The sequence below is a fragment of the Copadichromis virginalis genome, linkage group LG16 (genome assembly GCF_057382275.1).
Source record: "Copadichromis virginalis isolate Kocher_CV1m ecotype Utaka linkage group LG16, C_Virginalis_male_GT1.1, whole genome shotgun sequence".
Taxonomy (NCBI): Eukaryota; Metazoa; Chordata; class Actinopteri; order Cichliformes; family Cichlidae; genus Copadichromis; species Copadichromis virginalis.
Window position 1 is genome coordinate 25,979,317 of NC_140633.1, and position 23,841 is coordinate 26,003,157.

Sequence of the window (23,841 nt, forward strand, 5' to 3'; positions counted from 1 at the left end):
ATAAATCATATAGATAGGGCTGGATCAGCTGACCCTGAATCCTCCCTTAGTTATGCTGCAATAGGTGTAGGCTGCTGGGGGATTCCCATGATGCATTGAATATTTCTTCTTCAGTCACCTTTCTCCCTCAAGATGTGTTAATAGACCTCTCTGCACTGAATCATACTTGTTATTAATCTCTGGCTCTCTTCAACAGCATGTATGTTATCCTGTCTTCCTTCTCTCTCTCCAACCGGTTGCTACAGATGGCCGCCCCTCCCTGAGCCTGGTTCTGCCAGAGGTTTGTTCCTGATAAAAGGGAGTTTTTCCTTCCCACTGTTGCCAAAGTGCTTGCTCATAGAGGGTCATATGATTGTTGGGTTTTCATCTGTATGCGTTATTGTAGGGTCTACCTTACAGTATAAAGTGCCTTGATGCGACTGTTGTTGTGATTTGGCGCTGCATAAATAATACTGAATTGAGTTGAACTGAATCTCCCATAAAATTTATAGAAAAGAATCCAATTGTTTAAGATTGTTGCGTATGTACGAATTCATGTAGAAAAAACCTGCTCAGAACCACTGACCATATGCTTATGTATCAGCTTCATGTTTGAGACTGAGTGAAAATGAAAGAGGACATTTTCAAAAGGAAGACTAAATAGTCTGAGTATATATCCAGTGATGACTTATTCAGTAATTCATGTTCCCATGAAATATTTAATCTGCAGGATCTCTCAGAGGATTCAAAACACATAACCAGGATAAAAGTTAGCTGGGAAAAAAGGCATGATTTAAAAGCCAAAAAAAGGCTTTTGAGGATAATGTTAATACCCATAAGTGCTGCATTGTTTACATTGCAGTGTTCAAGTATTTGCACAGTTTTGTTGTTGGCTCTGCACTCAGACGTGGTACTTTGGAAACTTCAGAACTACCGTTGGCTGCCTATTAACTTCAGGGTTTTTCAGAGTCATACCACATAACATTATCCTATGTACTGCGATATTTTACACGTTTATTTTACAAATATCTCCCCTGAGTGCCTACAGCAGTAGTATGAATAGCCCAGTCACCTTTAGCGTCCTGAGGGGGCCTTCCTCCTGTATTATGCCAGGGTAGGCGAATGGATGTCCGGAGGGGGGTATTGCGCTGTTCATCAAGAAAGCTCAGGTCTTCAAGCTTTGTGGAACTGGTGGCTGTAGACAAGAGAGAAGACATACACACACACACACAAAGAGTGAAGCTGACAGTCTAGTACCTCCCGAGTACATTTGTCATCACAACTATAAAGAGAAAGACAGAAACACACACTAGAGTAAAACCTTGTGGCACTTATGCCATGTCTGAGGGTGGATGAGTGAGGAAAGAACAAAGCCAGTGCGCTCTGACATTTGCAGGGGCAGTGTGAGCAGCTACCAGCATATACTGTGGCAGGAAGAATAGCAGTATTCTAAAGTCAAGAGCAATATGCACCGATTCTCTTTGATTTGAGCTGACAGCTGGACACGATATAGCAATGAGAGGTCCATCCCCACAAGCATGCCTGCTAGGCTGTATGGAGAGGGCAGATTACCTTTACCTTTCATAAAACTACAACGAGTTATAGAAATGCTTCACCGCGGGTTTGGCACTCATCACTGTCAATCTACAGGACGCACAGGTGTAATCTCAGGACTTTTGTGTACTACAAACTACAATATCTGTAAGTCATTTGACGTGAAATGAAATAATAAAATTAATTAAAACCAGATCACAACTTGAGTTGTTATGGAGTTCAAATTTAATGAGATTTCATTAGGATTTAGCTTCATTTTGAAGCAGAGAGAGAACAAGTCTCAAAGCAGGCAATGATTTCCATCCCCAAACACAGGATATCTCCTGAAACTACTAGTCTACAGATTAAAACCACTTGATGAGCCAGTGATTACAACTCAGCTTTTAATTTGAAGTCTAAGACACGGTCTGTTAACATAATAAATATGTGCATTAGTGCGGCGAGGCCTCTCCTCCAACTGCTGCTCGTTTTTCAACTATGCTATCGCCGTTGCGATCCACGCTCTCCTGGGCTTAGTGAAGAGCAGAATCAAAGCCTCTCTTCTTCTTCTTTATCAATATCAGCTGGGAAAGACTGTCACTAACGCTCACTTCACTCCCTCACTCGGTCGCTAACTTACTCTCCGGAATGTCCCGCTAATTAAAACCGGTCTGCTGGCAACGGGAACTGAGGAAGCTGCCATCAACGCAACTTTGACTGGAACAGGAGAAGGGCCTGATGTTACTTTTACTGCAGTGCATTGTGCATACACAAACATCTACACTGGATAAAGCTTAAGGAATTGCAAACAAAGAGAAAAGAAAACAATAAAAGCAAACGCGCATGACCTGGAAGACCTTTTGCTGTAAAGCAAATGCCACTTTTCATCAGCTACAACTACTTACATCTAAGACCAAAGCAAGGAAGGATGGTGGGAATTCTCAAAGCCCTCTCTATCTCCCCAGTGACGAGATACTTGGGCAGGCATACAGTCAAGTAGGCAGGGTGTAAACTCACAGCTAAATCTCTGGAGAGTGTTCCCAGTGGACGAGGGCACAAAAGCGATTCCTCCACCCCGGTGCTCCCATGCCGGCACTCTGGCAGCCGAGCCGAGTGCTTGGCTGCTTCCTCTCTAGTGTTCAGTCAGTCACAGCACCCACAGCATTAGGCACTTGCTAAATGAACGCGCTGCCTTCCAACAGAGCATCACCCTCTCTACAATTTTAACACGTATGCGTACATCATCTCTGTCCACATGCTGCACGTACACACACACACATAAATAACTCGGTATGCAAGCAGCAGAGGGGGAAATTGAGAATATTAGAGGAAATATAAACGGAAAACCAAGAGATTCACTTCGCAGTGGTTGATTAAAGTTTGTTATCCAACGGCTGCAGTATTAATCAACAATCCAGACTGCACAGAGATGGGGTTAAAAGAGGGGAATGTGGAAAAAAATGAAGGCGAAAAAGCAGCAGACTCATAAATGAGTGCAACAAAGAGTATCACGTGGATTTTGTGGGAGGTATGGACAAGACTCAAAAGAGAATAAAGAGAAAAATCAGCTTTATGCAACAAATCGCCACTAAATCCTCATGCTGACATAGGAGGGCCGCAAGATGTCAGTCTATTTTCCCCCCTTCCTTCTTTGTTTTGCATGGAATAAAAGAAATAGCACAGTAGAGCTTTATTCAACAGACACGTAATACCGAATTTGACTTGCTAAAGGAGCTGCATAGCTGCATAGACTCCTTGATTCACGTCCGTGGCAGACAGCGCACCCAGCACCATAACTACATTTCTCTTTTGTTGAGTCGTTATCAACATTTTTTCCCCAAGGCCAAGATTTCCCACACGATTCCTCCTCATCCCTCAAATCCTCCCCTTCATTTCTTCTCCTCTTTTTACTCCCGAGTTCCCTCCTATTCTTCCTCACCTCTACTCATTGATAAAACATACATATGATACCTTGAAGTCTGCACTTGCAGTCACTTTGAAGCTGCACAAATGTGTCAAGACTGTATTCTGATGAAAATGGGATTCTTTTTTCCTCGGGCAGATCTGCCCTTTGAAAACCCCCTGTTCTGTGTTTCCCATGACAGAACAGAGAAGAGGACTGAGCTCCTTTGCTCTAACCACCCCCACCCTCCCTCCCCAACTTGACTCCCTCTCGCCTCCTTACAAGGTGAATCTACTAAAGAGGAGAAGGGAGTCAAATACTCCCTTCACATATCTTCCTGTTTTTATAGTAGCCAGTTACACTTTACCCATTTTGTGATTTTGTATGAATAAATCAGTTCTTGGCTGTTCTCGGCTTATAGCCAATGCAAATACCCATTTTCCTTTTATTTGGTTTGATTTTGCTGGTATAAACACGCCTTAATAGCTTTTCATGACGAACGTTTGAACATTCAGACACAAATGAGAAAATCTGATCCCTCATATCAATAAACGTTGTTTTATTTGCAAAGAGGCTGATATCAGCACGCACTGATGTTTGGTCCATTTGTCTGCCTATTACTCCTAAGACCCGAACTCTTCCACGGCATGCATCTTTAATTTCTCTTTGATATTTGGTCACATTGGGGCCCGATGAATGTAAAAACAAAGAATTACCAGATTTTCTTTTTAACCTTATTTTTGTTTTTTTTTTTTGAAAAATAAGAGCCACATATGAGGATATTAGTTTAAAATTTTGAGAGAACAGTAGCAGTATAATGTCCTCATAAGTGGATATGAGGCCCTTGTAGAGCAGAATTGAGTATTTTGGTCTAAATAACCCAAAATGTGATGTGGTAAATATTAAGGGATAATTATTATTGTAATAATTGCATAGCCTTATGCTAAGATCAACAACATTTACTTTAAAAAAAACAAACCACCACTGTAACTGCTCCATAAGCTATTTCATATATATAAATGCCTCTGTGGTTAGCTAACGCTCTGTTCCTTTTAAGATTGGGCATTTGATAAGCCCTAATCTGTCAATGGAGTGCCGAGCACAATTTTAAAAGGGGCTTTCAAACTGATTGATCTGTAACAGATTTTATTTTTCTCCTGCTGTGACAGCTGGACCAAACAATTCTCTGAAAAAAGGGCACGTTAGAAGATTTCTCTGTGACCTTTTCATGCTCGAGAAAATGAATGGGCTTTCTTTCCTCTTTTTGTTTTCATTTTAAACTCTGCACTAAACAGATCAATATATACATGAAGCCAGAAGCAGAAGTGACTCCCGTGTCTACCTGGAGACATCGCACACACTGTTGGCATGTCTTTAAACATGATCACACAGCCTAAAACAATACAATAGACCACATGGTCTCAGAAACTACCGGGAAAGACAGCAAATGAGAGCAAATGAGATAAATCAGTGTGAGATTATTAAAATTAAGGGCTACACCACTTTATGAGTTTGTAATTACTGTGTGACCTTTGCAAACATCTTTAAATCATAGGTTGTATTTATGTGGAAAAGGTTAAGATGATTTTAGTCGTTCTAATAAAACACAAAAGCATTCAGATGTTACCTCATCAGTGTTTTAGTAGACAAACAACATATCCTCGAATTTGCCTGCAGTCCACAGTCTTGGCTCCGTTATCATTCGTGAAGAGAGCCCGGCGCACGAGCTTTGCCAGAGGAATGTATGACTTTGGAGTACAAGCGAGCAATGAGTGCGCCATACCTGACTTTGTCTCAAACCACAAAGCTCTGCTGAATAGCTAAACACCACACAAGCATTGTAGCACCATTCCTCCGCCACGGTGACCCTCACTCAAATCTCCCTGTCTGAGAAACCCAACCACAAGCAGCTCAGGCTAAGATTTCAAAACCATGGAATTCCAGTGGCCAACACTAATATGGCCCTTTGACTCTGTAAGCCTTTATAGAGGAAAAAAGAAAAAAGCTCAACTCCAATTACTCAAAATTAGGATTCTTATAAACTGAGTATATCACCTCAGAGAGGAGGTGAAATTCCATCAACAACTCTAGTTTATACAGAAGATCTTACAATAGAGGCGACAGATAGATGTAAATAGTGGATTGCAAATAATAAAACAAAGAAAACACCAGAGCATAGAGTTAATTTACAAGTGCTTATTACTAATCCTGATGCTGAAATTTGACATCAAGTTTAATTTACCACAGCACTGCTTTTTGGTTTGATGGAACTATTTGGGGGAAACAGGGCAGACTGGCTTCACTTTCACAGAAACTGATATAGAGAAGTTCACAAAGCACCTGGAAGCCCGGGAAAAAGCTGTTCCCATTTATTTCAGGCTCTTAGTGCATCTTACACCCAATGCATCTGCCACGTTTGTTAGATTTAATGAACAGCTGTTGTAAACATCATTACACGTAGATTATTTCACGTATTAGATCTTTAAATGCAATATTTCGATGCCAGATGAAAATCTGTAACAATTTTAACAACCTTTTAAATCTGCCTCAGCAGCAAACAGTTTCCTTTAGGAGGTGGACAGTAATATACAATCCCTAATATAAAGCTCTGCTAAAGACAAATCTAAATGAATTCATGTTGTTCTTGTAACATTTGTGCAATTTGTCACAGGACATGTTGGCACCAAAAAGTGGCGCTCCCACCAAAACCTAGGGACACCCACGCTACATGCAACATCAAGGCAGTGCAAACGACAGTTCTCAGCAATATGCAGACATTCCTTCTACATAATTACGGAGACTTCAAGAGGCCCAGCAATGCATCTGTTGATCGGCATCAGACAGATGGCCAAAATACACTCTGACACTAAGAAAGTGTGACCTTTGTCCAACAACGAGCCATTTTACAAACAACTGTCTGGTGAGTCTTGATTTCTGCTGTGACACTTGAATGCTTAAGGTGAGAATTTAGCTTAAACAACATGAAAGCATTGATCCATTCTTGGTGGTGGTTCTCTGCACTTTTTAGCCTGTTAGTACCAACTGAACATGGTTTTAAATGCCACAGGCCACCTGGGTATTGTTGCTAACCATGTCGATCCCTTGTGTCCAAAGTGTACTCATCTTCTGTCTATAAAAACGAGTTTACAGTACTCACTCTACCTCCACAGTCACCAGATCTCAATCCAATAGAGCACCTTTGGGATGTAGTGAAACAGGAGATTCACATCATGGATGAGCAGCAACTATATCATGCCATAATTTCAATCACTCTGAGGAATGTTTCCAGCACCTTGTCTTTTTGGTGGAGATAATCATAAGATAAAATTAAAAACTAATAGCAATACTGTAGCATGAAGCAATTATGCCCTAAATGAACTCATGATTATTTGTTTGCTTCTGCCTTTAATCTCTGTGCTCCTATTTAATATCTATCAATAAAATAAAGAGAAATTTATAGATTAACCAGACAGCTCATTATCTCAGATGCTGTTTCACAAACACAGGACAAACAATAGTCACCAAGGTTCTGGCACAGAATGAATGCACTAATGATGAATACATATTATGTTTCGCCGTGGTAGCTTCTTTTCTCTCATTGCTTCTTTAGACTCGTTACTTTTTGGGGGTTTTTACCGAATACAATTTCCTTGAACAGAAGTGCCGTCTCTGCTATGCTGTGACCCCAAGAAAGATTTTACACTGTGTGACGAAACCCTGGGAGAGAGCATCAAGGACGCGATGAGACAACTTCATTTATGGCCTGAACCAATCTAAGGTGCGTGTTCTGCCGGTCTCAGAGGGCAACACTGCATAACTATGACATCAGCCCATAAACTCTGGGAGGACAGACAGACACAAGCACACCGGTGCTCACACGCAAACCAACACACATAAACAGCCAAACATTTTCTGGTCTGTTAAGCTTTATGAGCCACTGTGCGCCTGGACCGTCCAGGTTTATGTCACACACAATAATGATGAGATGTAAAAATGGTACGGACTCTTGGAACAATAGAATCATCAGGGAACAACACATCCAACTGTGGGCTGCAGAAAATATCAAAGCAGTGGCCACTGTGTAAAATACATGCGCAAGCTATGAGCTATGGTATTGCAAGGAAATATCAGTACCGTGAGCCTACCATGTACTACTCCTTACTTCTTCTATAGCTTGTCCTCATCCCATCTTACTCCATTACTGCCTTCACAAGTTAAATTGCTTACCTGCTTCTAATTGTAAGGGCCTAGAGTGGACATTACACAGTTGCATTTCTCTGGTATGTTGAATAGGAACTGGGACTAGATTTTATCAAAGAGAGAAAACAGTCTAGAAGTAGACACACGGGAACTGTTACTATATTTCATCAAGAATAAACCCAAGGGAGGCAGGAGTCAAGTATCTGAACTTCAAAACATTGGCAGCTGCTACATACAGACTAAAGAGGTAAAGCAAAACAACATATTCAAGGAAGATTCTAGAGGAAAAAGTCTCATGAGGTCTTTTAAACTTTGAGTCGTCTCTGTCTAGGCCAGGTGTTTGACCTGAGTCACTCATGTTTTTATGCTTCTTTTCACAGCTCAGCCCAGGTTGCCCCTGCTGTGATTTTCCCTCACTGGCAGAATTGTCTGCTTTCAAAATTCAATGTAACAAACATTTCATCTGTGCTCTAAACTGTTTGTCTTTTCTTCTCTTTCTGTTTGCTCCTTTGAGTTGGACTCTAATGTAGTCTCACTCTTTTGTTTCTACAGCCTTACAGTTAACATACCACTCTGGTCCGTCAACGTTTATTCAAGTGTACATTCATTCTATCAACAAGCATGGGCAGCCCTGCTAATTATGGAGTAAAATCATTAGCATAAGCTTGCATTAACATTTGAGCCATAAAATATACTCCTGATTAGTTCAAGATTCACTTACGTGTCAAAATACAGATGCACCGAGTCTATGTCCATGCGGAACATGTACACGGCGGTGCAGGCAAATAGTCGCAATCAAACTTATAGCTACATGCTAATATGTTGCTAGTGTGAAGTATGTCAGGGAAAGCTGGGTATAATTCTTTGTGCCTCTTTGCAATAGCAGAGCACTTTATTTTCAACTAAGTGTGAGAAGATCTTGCAACTTACTGCAGCTTGAGGGAAAGTTTGATCATGTCTTTTGTAATAAAAAATAATATTTTGCATTTGAAAGGTAATTTTTTGGGGGGGGGTCCTGCGCATCTCTAGTCAAACCTGTCCAGGGCGTACCCCACTAGGATAAACTGCAGGCAACGCCTCCAACCCTGAATGGGATAAGGAGTAAAGAAGGGAGGTGGGTGAGTGAGTGGATGATAAAAGCTGTACATGACTCATACTGTCAGCTTAGCTACAAACTGCATTTAGGCAAAATTATATATAGGAAAATGCTAAACGTACTGCTGTTTGATTCACCAAAAATAGGCCGAGGTCAAAAGCAATAAGGTATGAGGAGACCTGGGAATAGTATGGGTGAAAAGACATAAAGGAAAAGGGGGTGAAGGGGGAAATATCAACAACTGTGACAGCTGTGTGGATATGGTAAGCTGAACCACAACAGGGAGGCTCCAGGGCAGGAATGCAGAACAGATCAGCCAGACCGGAGCGTGTGCTTAGGTTTGACATGGCGAGGCAGTGGCGAGCCACACCACACAGCAGCTGTCTAATCCCAAACTTCTGCCTTGATACTCCTGTTCTGAAAAGCACAGTCCGTTCTTTGAACTATTGACTTCTTATTTCTTCTAAACCTACTACAGATGCTCTCACTCTTCGGTGTCTGTCACTCGCTTGGATTAAACTGACATGCCACATGTCAGCCTCTGGCACAGGTCGTATCTCACGGTTACGATCTTGACAGGCAACACAATGCAGTCACAGATGAAAAGTATACAGAGCATTTCCTGTATACTTCTTGAACTCCAGATGTCAAGACCTCAAAAACCAAGGAGTCTTACCTGCTACAGAGTTTGGCCTCGGCATCATGAGGGAAGCTGATGTCTGTGGCGGGTACGCAATGGGTCCCTCAGGTGAGTGACTCGGAGGGTGTGGTGGCCCTGGAGCACCCGCAGATATGTTAGGGTGCTGCTGGTCTGTCCTGGATGGGGTGTCTGCAGGTGTTGCTGTGGCACTGCTGGAGTCTTCTTCGGCCACAGGAGAGCAGGTGTCCGCCCGCACGCTCTGTGCCAGGCCATGGCGACCGCTGCCTCTTAGGCTGCCATCTTTACTCCACTCCAGGCTGGAGCCGCTGCGGTCATCATTCTCTGAAGAACTAGTGATGGTGGCTGAGAGCAGATTTAAATTTAAAAAAAAAAAAAAAAAAGAGAGAGAGAGAGAGAAGGGATTTTCAGCAAGTGAGGGAGGTGAAATGAGGGGAAGAGGCACAAGATATATCTGAGTAATGGTCTTTATGTGCGATGAACATTTATCCGTCTTAATCTCTAGTGAGACACCGAGCTATAATGGAACTTTCAGCTTTGAGTGGCTTGGTGGTTTTGCTGATTGCCCTATCAACAGTTCTCAGAAGCTCATTTTATATTTACAGCGATCGTCTTCCTATACTCGTGAAACTCGGAAAGTAATATTGCACAGATTTATAGAACGTAATGTATTGTTATTGTTAAGAATCAGCGTTTGAATGATTTGGAATCATCCAGTGCAAACAGCAACTGCAACAACTAGTCGGAGGGGAAAATGCAAAAGAGCAGGAATAACAATATAAAACCAAACATGGACATTTTTTTTTTACCCCTTCAGTTTAGACAGGTGTCTCTTCTAGAAGAAGAACTCCTTTAATCTCCCCTCGAGCCAACACAGCGACCTACCACAATCTTAAAAGCAAAGGAAAGGACTAACTCTCCATGATGACAGGCAGCTGGATACAGGAACATCAGCACTGTTAGTGGACTGGAGCCAGCCAGCCAGCTGGCCATGTTTGCATCACACACTACTAATCTGGATTTCATAATGGCGCAGCACGTTGCATCACCACTAATATTAATACAACAAACACATCTTGGACCCTGTGATTCCTGCGCTGGTTTCCTGGGCAAACATGAAGTCCTCTCATGGCAGCAGTCACGATAAACCCTGCTCGGACCACGGCATTAAAAGTCATCGTGATCTGACTGGCTAAACTACAGGACCTTGCTAAGAAGAATATGTAATTATTTATTCAAGCTTAGTGAAAATTTGAATTTTTATTTTATAAACAACTACATGCAGTCAAGTCCAGGCCCCTCGTGAAGGACCTTCTGAGGGAGCTGTTTTGTAAATGTTAAGACATTGCAAAGTCTCACTAATTCCATCAAGGAGCTTTTAATGCAAAACAAAGCCAAATTAATGTGCTTCTGAAATCAGAGTCAAAGTGAAACTTCAAAGAACAGAGAACATTAATCACAGGCATCAGTCTGACTTGTGGACGCACTGTGACTTTGTTCTTTCTTTTCCTTCCTGCACAATTTTATTAAGGAGTGTGGGTGGGATGTTGTAGACCAGTGGTACTTTACACCCCCTTCCCAAAAACACTCCACCCGCCCACTCAAGTACATAGCAGACTAGCATGCCATAGTCACCGATGTAACAATTTAATTTAACATCACTCTGCTGCAGATACAGCTCAAGAATCTGCTGTTAGCAGTGAAGCAGCCAGTCAGTCACAGCTTCAAAGGATAGCTAAACACAGCTAATTAGACTCGAAAATTACATGCACATGGCATTTCATAGTTTGTAATGGGTGTACAATAAAGGGGTCGTAGAATTAGGGATCAAGAAAGGAAAACAAGCTGACCATAGTTATAGCACATGCTGCATTTCTGCAAAACTGTGTTCTGTCCGTTTCAAAGTTCAGGTGTTTGATAGTTGCTCATAACGTCTTCATTACTGACAGATTTTGATGCACAACTAGTGTTACTTTCTGCATGTCTGTGTGGGTCTGTGGGTTTGAGCAGCTAATGCACCCTCCCAGCAATCTGTCTGTGACCACAGCAAAGAGCTGAGAGAGACGGAGGCACCGATTTCCATTAAGAACTGGGTTTTATGCAGCATGACTTTATTTCATACCAGCTCGTTTCGCTAACTTTCCTGAAACCTGCTTACTGAAGTTAACAACCACACTTGCAGAGATGGCATTCTCTCACAAAACTCATTTTGAGTTAACTAAAGTAACGTAATTGCGTGCAACTGACAGCAACACATTTGGCACCAGTGCACATCTTATCCTGGGTGGTGTCAAAGCTGCAAGCTGGAAGATACTATATCGCAGCTTACATAAATTATTCAGCACGTTAGCAATGATATTGCTTTGGGGGGCAGAATGACTGAATCATGGTAATCATTTATGTCAACTCTGGAGTATGGGAAATCCAAATTGTTGTGTTGGATCTTGCTTTGGCATGCATTACTTTCTCCTGCATAACTATAATTTTCATCAGCAAGTCTGATATTCTTATTAGTTCAAGAATATCAGACAAACATAAGGGCAAGGGAAAAGTTTAAAATCTGGCACCCTGTCCTCTAGTCTAGGAGTGCAGTCAGGGAAAAAAAAAAAAAAAAAAAGGGGGGGGGGGGGGGGGGGGGGTTCAACAGTGGATAAATACAGCATCATAGAGTTACAATTTGCTATTCATTCCTCACTCAGAATGGAATCCCAGCATTTTTATAGGCACTGGAGGCTTTGTGAGTAGAAACGGCAGTTGAATTAATGCATCAATAGACTATGCCATCTTCCTGTCAGCTTGAGTAAATCCCCTGACGTCTTTTAGGGCTATTACTACAGATACAGCACAACGTCACACTGTGGCAACTGTCACCTTAACGCCGTCTCATGCCGATACAGCTCTGTCTAAACCCAATGACGTACATGGGGAAGGATGAATATAATGTGACACAGATGGTATTCGATCCCAAAAGGTTTCACACAACGAGTAGTGACTGACACTGCACAGGTGTGTTTTCTTTGTTCTAACTCATAGTGCAGATGAAGCAAGTCAGATTGCAAATTAAAATTAGAAGAGCTTCACAGGAAGTGATTAGTGATTATAAGCAATGCTGCAAAGGGGACTGGGTGTCCATGCTAAAGTGCAAACTAATAGACTACTAAGGAATCAGCAGAGCTGTTGGTATTATTAATGTTCTCATCAAACCCAGAAACCAGTGCAGGCACTGGTAAGCTACAAGTGATAAATTGGAGGCTGGTGTTACATTTTTGTCATTGCTATGAGCTGTGCTACTAGTGCATCTCGCACCAAGCTGCTCAGTCATGCAGGACACATGGTTGAAAGGGTGAGGTGGGGACTAATTTGCACAGGTCCATGCAAACTAAATGAGGAGGCAATGGTGAGGCCATATTTCTGAGCTATGCACAAAAGAAATTATTTTCACTGAAAATTTCTTTTTTAGATTTATGTAATTTGGATTAAAAGAGATGATGTGAAAAGTAACAGTTTAATCAAAGACCATTCATTTAAATGAAATTTAAGTGCCACCTACTTCCACCTCTGACCTGTGTATAGCTGCTAGATTATGAACAAAGTAAGACATTTTTAAATGCATACAGCGCAACCCTGAACTTCTGTACACATTACCCCGTAAAGAGTATTCAAATATCCTTCAAAGTCGACATTAAATGTTGTTTAATCTGTCAGATCCTTAGTACAAAGTACAAATGGACCGATCAACTGGCCAGGGATCGGAATCAGACGATATTCAACTTCTCGACATGGAGTAGTGACTGGCTGATCAGCTTCCAGTATGTCTGATTACAAGCCAGCTAGTTTCATAAATGTGCACAGTGCCACAGACATATAGGCACACACACTCACAGACACACACTAACCTGTTGTTAGAGGCAAACCGCCTCACTGTGTTTCCAACATCAAACTCCACAGACCCTTAAATCACCCTCACCCAGCTGAACATTGAATATTTTAAAGAAGGTAAGGAAGAAGAAGATGTTGTTAAAGTTAAAGCTATCCAGAGCTCATAGCCAGCCCCAAGCCAGCAGCCTTGGTATGAGTAAAGATCAACACAAAAGAAAAATTCCAGAGATGAGTAAAAAAAAAAAAGCGAGAGAGAAAGGATCAATGCCCTGTGATCTGGTGAAGTTCCTGACATTTGTTTTGGTATATGAATCTGTTGTACCTGCTTTATTTGTAAAGGTAAAATATGTCAGGCAGTGTGGATGCACAGCAACTCATCATTAGGCAATTCTTTGAACTTGTTTCCAATAGACACATCATGCTCATCTGATCTGATCTTCTTTTGCTTCCTTAAAAAAACCAGTCATCTTTAATAACTACAATGGTGTTACATCTTTAGCTGGCATACACATTTTGGAGCAACATTATATTAATTTGCACATTAGTGCAGCCAGGCATCAGTGCAATACCACTTATGCAAACATTGCTTCACAGATCAGCATCAGGTCAAAACTCTACAGGCCACCTTTGAGGACCTGAGCTGTGTCAGTAGGTAGAAACGGCAAACGCCCACAGGCAGCAGTCTTTTAAAAAGAAAGTTCACATTAAACTTTTTTAAAAAGAATTCAGTGAATCATCTCAAACTAAACAATGAAAGAAACAAGTAATTCAATCAACTTGAACAAGATGCCACTGCTCCACGAGAAGGGGAAAAGTTAGCTGTGGTAATGCGACTGCAGGATAAACTGCACGAGGGGTTCTTTTCAAACAAGCAGCTTAGAAATGATTGACTGGATCTACTAATGGCTTGTTACCCATTGTTCACTACAGAGCACAGAAACATGGACATTCAGCATTTTCGCCACTGACGACACAAACAGCTAATCTAAAGTCTAAAAATCCCAAGATGATAGAAAAATCAAAAATGCAAAAATGAGACTTAGATTTTACTTGAATAAAATCTAATTAGTTTAAATAAACTGAATTATATTTCTAGATGACATGTATGGCGTGCATTGTTATTAAAAACTAAACCTTTTTCTTGTACCATAAAAGTTGCAATCTGAGAATAATGTGGGAGCTATTAAACAGGCTTTTCTTCCTCACCTATGATCCCACTGTCCTTGCTCTCTAGCGTGGAACTGGGGCTGGTGATGGTCCCACAGGGGCTGGAGCGGCTGAGTGGGGGACGGCTCGCGGTGCTGTTTAGGGTGGAACATGGGCTGTCAGTGCTGGGAGACGCCGTGCTGCTTGTTAGTGTGGAGCAGGGGCTGATGCCCTGGCTAGTCAGAGAGCACTGCGGAGAAGAGAGATGAAAAAAGGGGGTTAAGGTACACCAAGAATGTACTTTACTAATCAAATATGTCAATGGAGAATGAAGTCAGCTGGCAACAAGTTCACATTTTTTTGTAGCCCGGACAAGAAAAGACAAGAAAAAAAAAAAGCAACAAAAAATAATTTTCCAACCTTATTTGGAAGGAGTATTGAGAAAAATCACTGTCTACTTTGACCTGGATCATGTGAAAGCAATGCAAAAAATTCCTTTGCAAATAAACAAGCGCTTTACATGCGAGCATGACACACAAGCCGAAGGCCATAAGCACTATAAATGGAGCAAGGCTTAAAAATTACACACTCATATGTCTAGAGGAACCAAAATAAGTCTGAAGAGTATTTCACAAGGGAAGTAGTCTTTAGTTTGTGTGAACACAATAGACACCCTTTTTTTTTTTTTAGGTCATCCAGCCTGTCTGACAACCATACAACAGCTAAATCTTTGTCTGAGATAACCGACAACCGTAGAAATCCAAATTAAAGCTGGTTTGTCCAGTTTCCCCATCTTCCTTTAACTGGATCCAAACACAATACAGTGTAGCTTATCATTGCCCCAATGAGATGCAAAGCAACACCTTCCAACAACTGATTATGACTTTGTAGGTTTTAAAGCAAGTTTTGCCCTAGTCTCACAACAAAATTACGAAAACTGAACTTTTCTCACCACAGGCCCATTTATTTAGCATACAAAAGCACTGACTTTACAATTGAAAACACACAAAAGATGGTCCCTAATACAGCTTAGTAGCGCTCCAAAGATTGTTGGGTTCTAAGTCAAATCAGAGAAATAATTACATGCAGACATTTTATCATTCACTGCATGAATAAAACACTCCTACTGTTGTGAGAACTGCTCGAATTAAATAATAAAATTCAATTTGGTTTATTCCCCATGTAGAATAAACTAAACCCTTTTTTGGAGATTTATTTGTTGCCTGGGGGGGTGGGGTGGCTTTCAGGTATAGTTGGTTTCACAAGCATAATATACTGCTAGTAGACTGTTATACTACTCACAGTTATGTTACTGTCATGCTACTGCAAGTAGGTGCAAATAACATGTGTATTTCCCCAACTAGGGTTGTCACAATATTTATACACAACACAATTATTGTGGCCAAAAATATTTACTATAATAGAATTTTCCTGATATCTGTTGACAGCAGAATAATGCTATTGGTCAAATTCACAACTAACTCTTTATTTTTTGTGTTTTTGGCAAATTAATGACTTGGCAATGTAACCAGATCTATAAAAACCAGACAAAAAGAGCAATCATTTATAATATCATGTGTTTATCATTAACATGATATTAATATTTGGTTAACATCTGTACTGGTACAGCACAGCGTTTTTTTATACATGTTCCTGCACTACTGAAAAATTTGGGTGTGGCAGACTGGCAACCCAAAAAAAACATTGTTGTCAAACATGAACAAGAGTTCACAAAAAAGTAAGCTCACCTATGCTTATCCAAGTGTGACTGATTCATTCTAGACCATAGGCTAGTGCAAAGGCAAGCTGATAGGGAAGAAGAATGGGATGAGGAATAGGGAGAATGACTGGCAGCATGACTAATATCTTGAGGAATGCTAATATAACTATATAAAATTTTCTAAGTCAACTTCCAGTCTGCAGGCGGTGTCCCACCCAATAAACACAGTAAGTCTAACACCTGACTGACATTTAATTTTCTGTGAGGCAAAACTAAAAACTAACACAGTTAAAGGCACATTGTAAAACAGCAGTATGGTGGAAAAGACAATTGCTGACAGATGACAATAACGTGCTGCTCTTCACATGAACTCCGAGAACACAGATCTACATAGAGTCAGACTGCCCGTCTCCTCTTTTCACATCCCAACTACTGAACACAATTCATGAAATGCTTTCTAAGTCTTTGCATTCCTAGAATTGCTACTTCAGTGTCAAAAACAGTCCAAGGCACGAGATGAAAACCTAACGTGGTGGGTTCTGCTCTTCACACAGCCCAGCTTAATTAGTAAAGCCAAACAAACTGAGGCTCAGACCTAACACAACTCTATTTCTGTACCCGGACTCAGACACTCTTGTTACACACTCAAGAGCCCCTGGAATAGCACTCAAGTTACTGGGAGACTAGCATGCCGCGCTGAAAAGCATGCACAGGAATAAAATCACATGCAGCCAATTTTGAATAGGCAGTTACTTTTCTTCAGGACAGATTGAACAGTTCAAACAAAACAGTGTGACAGTTACCGTTGCTTGAGGTCCCAAGAAAACAAGTTCCAGAGGTGCCTCTTAAAACCCCGTCCATAACGAACACGGGGGAAAAAAAAAAAAATCAAGCTGCAAAAAAAAAAAAAAAAAAAAAAAAAGAGGAAAAGAAAAAAAATCCATTCAAGTGAAACACTGTCACAACTAGCTTCTCCCCTTGTGCTTTCTCTCTGTCCTCTATCTCTCTGTGTGTGCTGCAGCGATGGCAGCAGCTGCTGTTGGTAGTGCGGTGAGGAGCTGGAGGGGAGGGAGAAAATGAAATACCTTCTTTTCATTCTTGTCGTCCATAGGTATGCGTGCCGTACCCGGGATCCCTTCTCCCAGTAAAAAGCCCAGTCTTGTCATCAGTTCCTGAGTGGCAGGGGAGGAGGAGCTTGGCTGTTTCTCCGCTTGCAGATCTACAGATATGAGAGAGAGAGGGAGAGAGAGAGAGAGAGAGAGAGAAAGAGAGAGAGAGAAATGCTTAACACTAGCAGGCAGATTCCCTCTCTACACTGGATGCCCCACACAAGGCCACGCTGCTGGCCCTGCCGTCCTCAACACTGCTCTGAAATGCTATGCTGCACTCTCCCAGCTGCTGCTGATGTGGTGCAGACCCAGAGAAGGTGAGGAAAGAGAGCAAGAGTGCGAGAAAGAGAGGAAAGAGAGAGTGAGCGTGTGCGGCCACGGCTGGTGTGTGAGTGTTCTAAAAGAAAGTGAATACATGTGAATATCCAGCATTGTAAGAAAGCAGAGACTGGGTGTGAGTGAGTGAGTGAGTGAGTACGCGCCCTACAACATGCCTCGAGCGCCAATTCCAGGGCTTTCGGGTTGTTTACAGCTCTCACTTATAGAGCCTCTGAATATCAATGAGTGGACCTCTGCTTCCTGCAACACAACTTGAACTGTCTGTGGTCTTCATTCTCAAGCCTTAAAATTACTTTAGATTGCAATTTCAAGCTTGGGATGCCATCAACAAGGAAGAGACAACTTGTAATCACCTTTCTGTTTACACAAACAGACCTTTTTTTTTTTTTACATATTAAACCAAAAACCAGGCAGATAAATAATAACAGTATATGCAAAATACTGGGTTTATCGTCTAAAATCCATTGTGGATAGCAACTCAAATGTGGATGTTGCAATCTAGTGATGTCAAAAAGGCAAGCATACACTGATGATGAAGATGTCGGGAGAAAGAGTGAGAATGTCCGAGATACAAAAAGCTTATTATTCATCTCTCTGGCAGCACCTCTTTCTCCTCCTCTACTTCATTTTCTCCTTTACCTCCATTCTTCCGCAGCTATTAATAATGTTGACCGTGAATCTGATTAAACACAAACAAGTCCTGTGGCATAATGTGCTGCCAAGCCCGAGTCAAGTCAAAATCAGACCACCAGACAAACACCATTGGCATGCAAATAGCATACAAATGCCAATACACAGATAATGCATTACCTGTTAAAGTAAATAAATTGTCATAATAGCCAGTCTTGCAATCAAAAGGTCATACAGTTCTCCAACCTGGTGAAATTACTGGGTCATGCAACCCAAAATAAAACTGGAAAAAGGCCTAATCAGTGAAGTGTGGGGCTGGCAATAAACGCCCTAAATTCAATCTCTCTCTATCTCGTTTGAAGTTCAAGCACTGAGCCTTATAAACAGTCACACAATCCTGAAGTCATACCCACTACATACTTAACTAGAGGAACTCTTTACTGCTTAGAAAAATAATCAGCTCCTTCAGTGAGCGTTCATTGTTTTCCTAAAAACTCAATGATGTCATGATCCTGCTTCACCTCAGTGAAACAAAATAAGTTTCCTGAAGAAATGAACCCAAATTCTGCAAATTTGCGACAGTTTTCACTGTTCTTGACATGTTAAACAATTCACTTTTTTCTTTTTAAATCATCAGTAGATTAATCAATAAAGTAAGTAATGACTACTTCTAATTCATTAGCTGGATTGGCTTTTTATCATTGAGAAGAGGCTAACCTTTTACTCCAGACATGCAAAGCGTGCCCAATTAAGGAAAATGCACAAACCGCAGCAACAGATCGAATACAGATTTAATAAACGCTAAAGTTTCTTGAATTTCCCTGGAAATGTAATCATAATTAAAATGCAAGCAGCTGGTGTTACTGTAACTACAAGAAGGATTTAGTCAAAGAACACCCCATGCCAGCAATTTATCAAAGGCTTCGGTACGAAACCGAATTAGCCCTTATGGCCTGGCACTTTAGTCGCGTGCCTGCCTCCTTCAGCCAAGAACAAAACGTGTTAAACAAGATATATATGCATCGCAAGTACTGCCAGACGAGTTCATACAGTATCCATAACTTTAGGCTGTGCAGAAGATTTATGTTACCCCCCTTGACACATCTGCCCACCGGGTTGTCTTTTTTAAAGTGTATCTTTTATGCATTTATTTATTTTATTATACATTTATTTATTGGCACTGCCTTCAGGAGAAGTTGCTCTGTCCTTTAGAACTACTTTGAATTTAGAAAAACTTAAACATTCTACAAGCCTTAAAATAAATAAATAAATGAATATAAATAAAAATTCTCTTATCCCACAAGCCTACAAGTTCTATACTGAATAAATTCAAGCTTTTGCCCACATAGTAGCAGACAAAGAATGCTAACCTAATGCGTGCTGTACTCGCATCACCCCATCTCCATTGCAAATGCCATGAAGTGGGAACGCTATGCATTGAAAATCCATTGTTAATAGGGAATGTCACCCAGCTCATTTAAATGCTCGAGGGGAGCCTTTTACAATCGCTCAGGCAAAGACGCCGCTCAGTCCTGAATGCACATCGCAATGATTATATAAGTCAATTCTGAGCCTTCACCCAGCAATATTATCAAGTGTAAAGAAAATAACATACAAGATCATTTCCCACATCCACAATTCAACTTGATAACCCCACTCTGAACGGGTATCATCAATGCTGAGAGCCTGTTGTGGTCGAATAATTTCAAGCATGCATCCACATATTGAATGCGCTTCATCAACTTTTAGTAGATGGTTACAGATATTAATCATTTGGCAATAAAATGGTAATGGGTCTGGGGTCTTTAAAAGGGGGCACCTTGCATATCACACATTTATGGCTACTGTACATTAGCAGGCAGTGACAGGTTGTTGATTTTTTTATTATTAGCCTGTCAGAGTCTTGTCTTTTGCTTTTATAGTGGCTATCAACACAGATCCACAACAGCTAAGAATAAGATGCTACGAGACTAACAGCTTTACAGGTGCAAACCATGTGAGGCAACTAGAAACATGCCAGAGAAAACGACTGTGAAACATAGTTGAAATCTTTGCCTTCTGGAGATTAGTGCAACATTGTTTGGCTGCTGAAAAAAAAGAAAAAAAAAGGCAAAACTGTATTTTGTGAGCTCTGGCTTTAATGATGTAAGCTGTGGACTGCGAGAGATCCTCGGGTCAATTCCAGGAGGAGACACAAGTTCCTTTGTTTAAATACAAACCCTTGTGGTAACCCCTTGCGATTACGGTAGGAACCGAAAGTAGCTTCTTTTTGGAATCGATAGGATCTAATTAATTTCTCATAAAATCTGGTTTGATTTTTACTCATAATTGCAGACATACATCTGTCAAACCAGCTTAATCAATCAGTCAGAGACTTAAACTTGAGGAAAAACTCATCAATTTAGTAACATGTAGGATCTCCCTGGGCAGCAACAACCTCCATCAGAAATTTCCAGATGAATAACGATGACCAATTTTGGATCATCGCTACCAACAAAAAATGGTTCAGTCTATCAATATATGCTGTCATTGATCAGCCGCCTTCAGGTCATGCAGCACTCATCTGTCTCATGGGATAAGGTCAAGACCCTGACTTTGTTATTGTAAAATATATATTTTTTTCTAACCTTCTTGTTATTGATTTTCTTGTATGCTTAGGGTCACTGACTTGTTGCATAATCCAATATCTCCTACGCTTCTCCCCCGACATTCTCCTGTATAATTTCCTCATACAATTTTAAATTCGTTGTTGCCTCGATCGCTCCAAAGGTTTCCTGCCCTGAAGTAGCAAAACAGCCCCAAACCAAAATGTTCTCTCCAGCATGCTTAACACTTCAGATGAGGTTTTGGTTGCTGGTGTGTAGAAACAAATCCAAATGAGATGTTTAGCATTGTTTTGGCCAAATCTCTTGACTTTTGCCTCGTTCATGGCACATCGTCCCTTTTTCTCTTGCTCTTTTTCCCGGCAATGTGAATGATTACTCTCGTGTATTTAATACAGACATGAAAAGCACAGCTGTTAGAGTGCGTGTGTGCTTTTTAGTTTAGTGAGATTGTTTGTCCATAACTGTGAGATGAAGAACAGAGTACATGTTATGAGTGACCAACGCTGAAACTCCGGCAATTCCAAAGGGTTTACAAAGTTTTCTCGTAACCACAATATAGTGCAGAAACTAATCCTGTTTGTTGACTCAGTTTTTCCTTCGCAACTTTTTCTTTTCCGTCATTGGATTAAATCGATCACCCGGCTCTTTATTACTTTGCCCTGACAAGACCACTCCATCACAGGTTCTTCAAAGCCACTTAAAACCACGCGCCTCTGAGGACCAATCAGCAGCTCCAGAATGGCGCCGGGGTTGTTAAAGACCTGACATGAATACATCATAAGAGACAGAAAGACTGACATAATGATACGACATAGCACATACAAATAAAAACTTCACGGGCCAAATCAATAAAACCCCTTTTAACCCGTGGTCTCTCTGGAAAAATCAATACGCTGTGCCAAAAAATTGTTTACTTGCACAGCCAACTTCACCCACAGCTTGACACAAAACCTTCACTTTGCGAGCGCGTTTTAACATCGTCCATCATGTGCATGCATCTATGAAAAAACATAAACATATCACATTTACTGCATTAATAAAGCTGAAGGTTTGCTGATTACACTAGCGTGTCAACAACTTTTAAATGGATTCTAGTTGAATGGCCTCTTTTACTCACTTTTCATTCTAAATACGAAACAGGAAATCCCAGCTCCATTTCATTTTCATAGTTGTCATCACCACCTATTCATCATGCTCAACATTTTGTCAATTAACCATTGACAAAGTGACAGACGAATACATGGATACACGAAAAAATGTCAACGAATGTGACAGGCAGGCAAAAAACAAAAAATCCCAAAACAATTTGATGCAGCTCGTGAAAAGAAAAAACGGCGGATGTGCTGTTTTGCCCTTACTTGCTCAACTATAAGCTACGGGGAAGTACTATCTGTTGCTGGGTGTCTTGCTGCAGGGCATCTCAGCTGTGCCACTGGTTTTTCTTCCTGATTTGTCAAGCCTGCTCATGGATGCAATGAGCCACCTTTCCGTTATAAACTACATTCTCCAATGGCTCTAACGTGACAGCAACTACAGCCTTACAGGACAGCCGTTTCCTTTAGCGTGATATACTCTAGAGCAGGGGTGGGCAATCCCAGGCCCCGAGGGCTGGTGTCCTGCAGGTTTTAGATCTCACCTTGGGTCAACACACCTGAATCACATGATTAGTTCGTTACCAGGCCTCTGGAGAACTTCAGGACATGGTGAGGAACTAATTTAGCCATTTAAATCAGCTGTGTTGGTTCAAGGACACATCTAAAGCCTGCAGGGACACCGACCCTCGAGGCCTGGAGTTGCCCACCCATGCTCTAGAGTCTCAATGAGCTGACACTAAATAAATAAACCTGAAATGTTATTGGAGGCATAATAAGTACTTAAATAACCACTGTTACTACTGATTATTTCCCATTCATTTCACATGAAATAATAATAATAATGATAATGGTTTGGATTTATATAGCGCTTTTCAAGGCACCCAAAGCGCTTTACAATGCCACTATTCATTCAGTCTCGCATTCACACACTGGTGAAGGCAAGCTACGGTTGTAGCCACAGCTGCCCTGGGGCAGACTGACAGAAGAGAGGCTGCCATGTCGCGCCATCGGCCCCTCTGGCCAACACCAGTAAATATCTTTAACGTTCAGGCAGTGGACTGTTGTGACAGCTGTAGGATGCACTTAGATACTAGCTGAAGTTAATTAACATCTCCTGTTCAGTAACAATCCAGAATTCAGCTCATTTGAGTGTTACTGTAGTATCTGTAAAATAATGAGGAGAGGAAGAATGCAAAAACATGAAGTAATGTTATGAGATAATGAGAAACTGGTGGCACGGCACACCTGAGGAAAGTGATCCCAGGCAGTAGTGAGAAATCTGACAACCGCTCCATTCTACTCTGACAGCAAGTGTAGAGCAAAATAACTCCTGGTTCACATCCTCTGTGACCCCTGCCAAAGGTTTTCAATTTGAGATACTTAAAATCCGTGAAACACAGACAATTTTTGCATCTCATTGTTAATTATGTCATGAAGCTTATTGAATTCACAAAGGACTTTTTACTGACTAGTTTAGAAGGTTTAGAAGAATTTCGCCCTATGACAGCTGGGATAGGCTCCAGCGCCCCCCGCGACCCTGAAAAGGATAAGCGGAAGCGAATGGATGGATGGATAGTTTAGAAGGTCAAAATGTGGTTTGGCAGATTCTCAAGGAAAACATACTGCTATGACTTAATTATTTAAATGCGTTCAGCAGCAGAGTTCTTCTGATTTCCGTGTCAAGTTGATATAATTAGAAGATAACTGGACTGTTGCTAGTCTTCTTTGCTATTTTCAAATGTTATGTATGGTCTTGTGTCGTGTTAATGCTCTTTTGCTTGGTTTTGTTATTTGGGTACACCAGGTTAACCACACATGTATCCCAAATACATACTGAAGATGTACAAATATATAGACGAGTTATTCTTTTCTCCTCCTCCTTACAGAAATATGCCAACATGGCACAATCAGACATAGCATTATGACCACTGACAGGTGGAATGAATAAC

At 41.1% G+C, this 23,841-nt stretch overlaps 1 protein-coding gene across 2 annotated transcripts in view; it reads right to left on the reverse strand.

Annotated features, from left to right (window-relative positions):
- LOC146690922 (protein TANC1-like) overlaps window positions 1–23,841 on the reverse strand; it is a 113,740-nt gene that overhangs the window by 38,532 nt on the left and 51,367 nt on the right. For both annotated transcript variants that reach the window (XM_085434105.1, XM_085434104.1), the window contains exons 5-8: window positions 17,200–17,333; window positions 14,455–14,644; window positions 9,388–9,714; window positions 1,052–1,174 (exon numbers count right to left, since the gene is read on the reverse strand). In XM_085434105.1, the coding sequence (XP_085290231.1) occupies window positions 1,052–1,174; window positions 9,388–9,714; window positions 14,455–14,644; window positions 17,200–17,333 (774 nt within the window). The remainder of the gene's footprint in view (window positions 1–1,051; window positions 1,175–9,387; window positions 9,715–14,454; window positions 14,645–17,199; window positions 17,334–23,841) is intronic.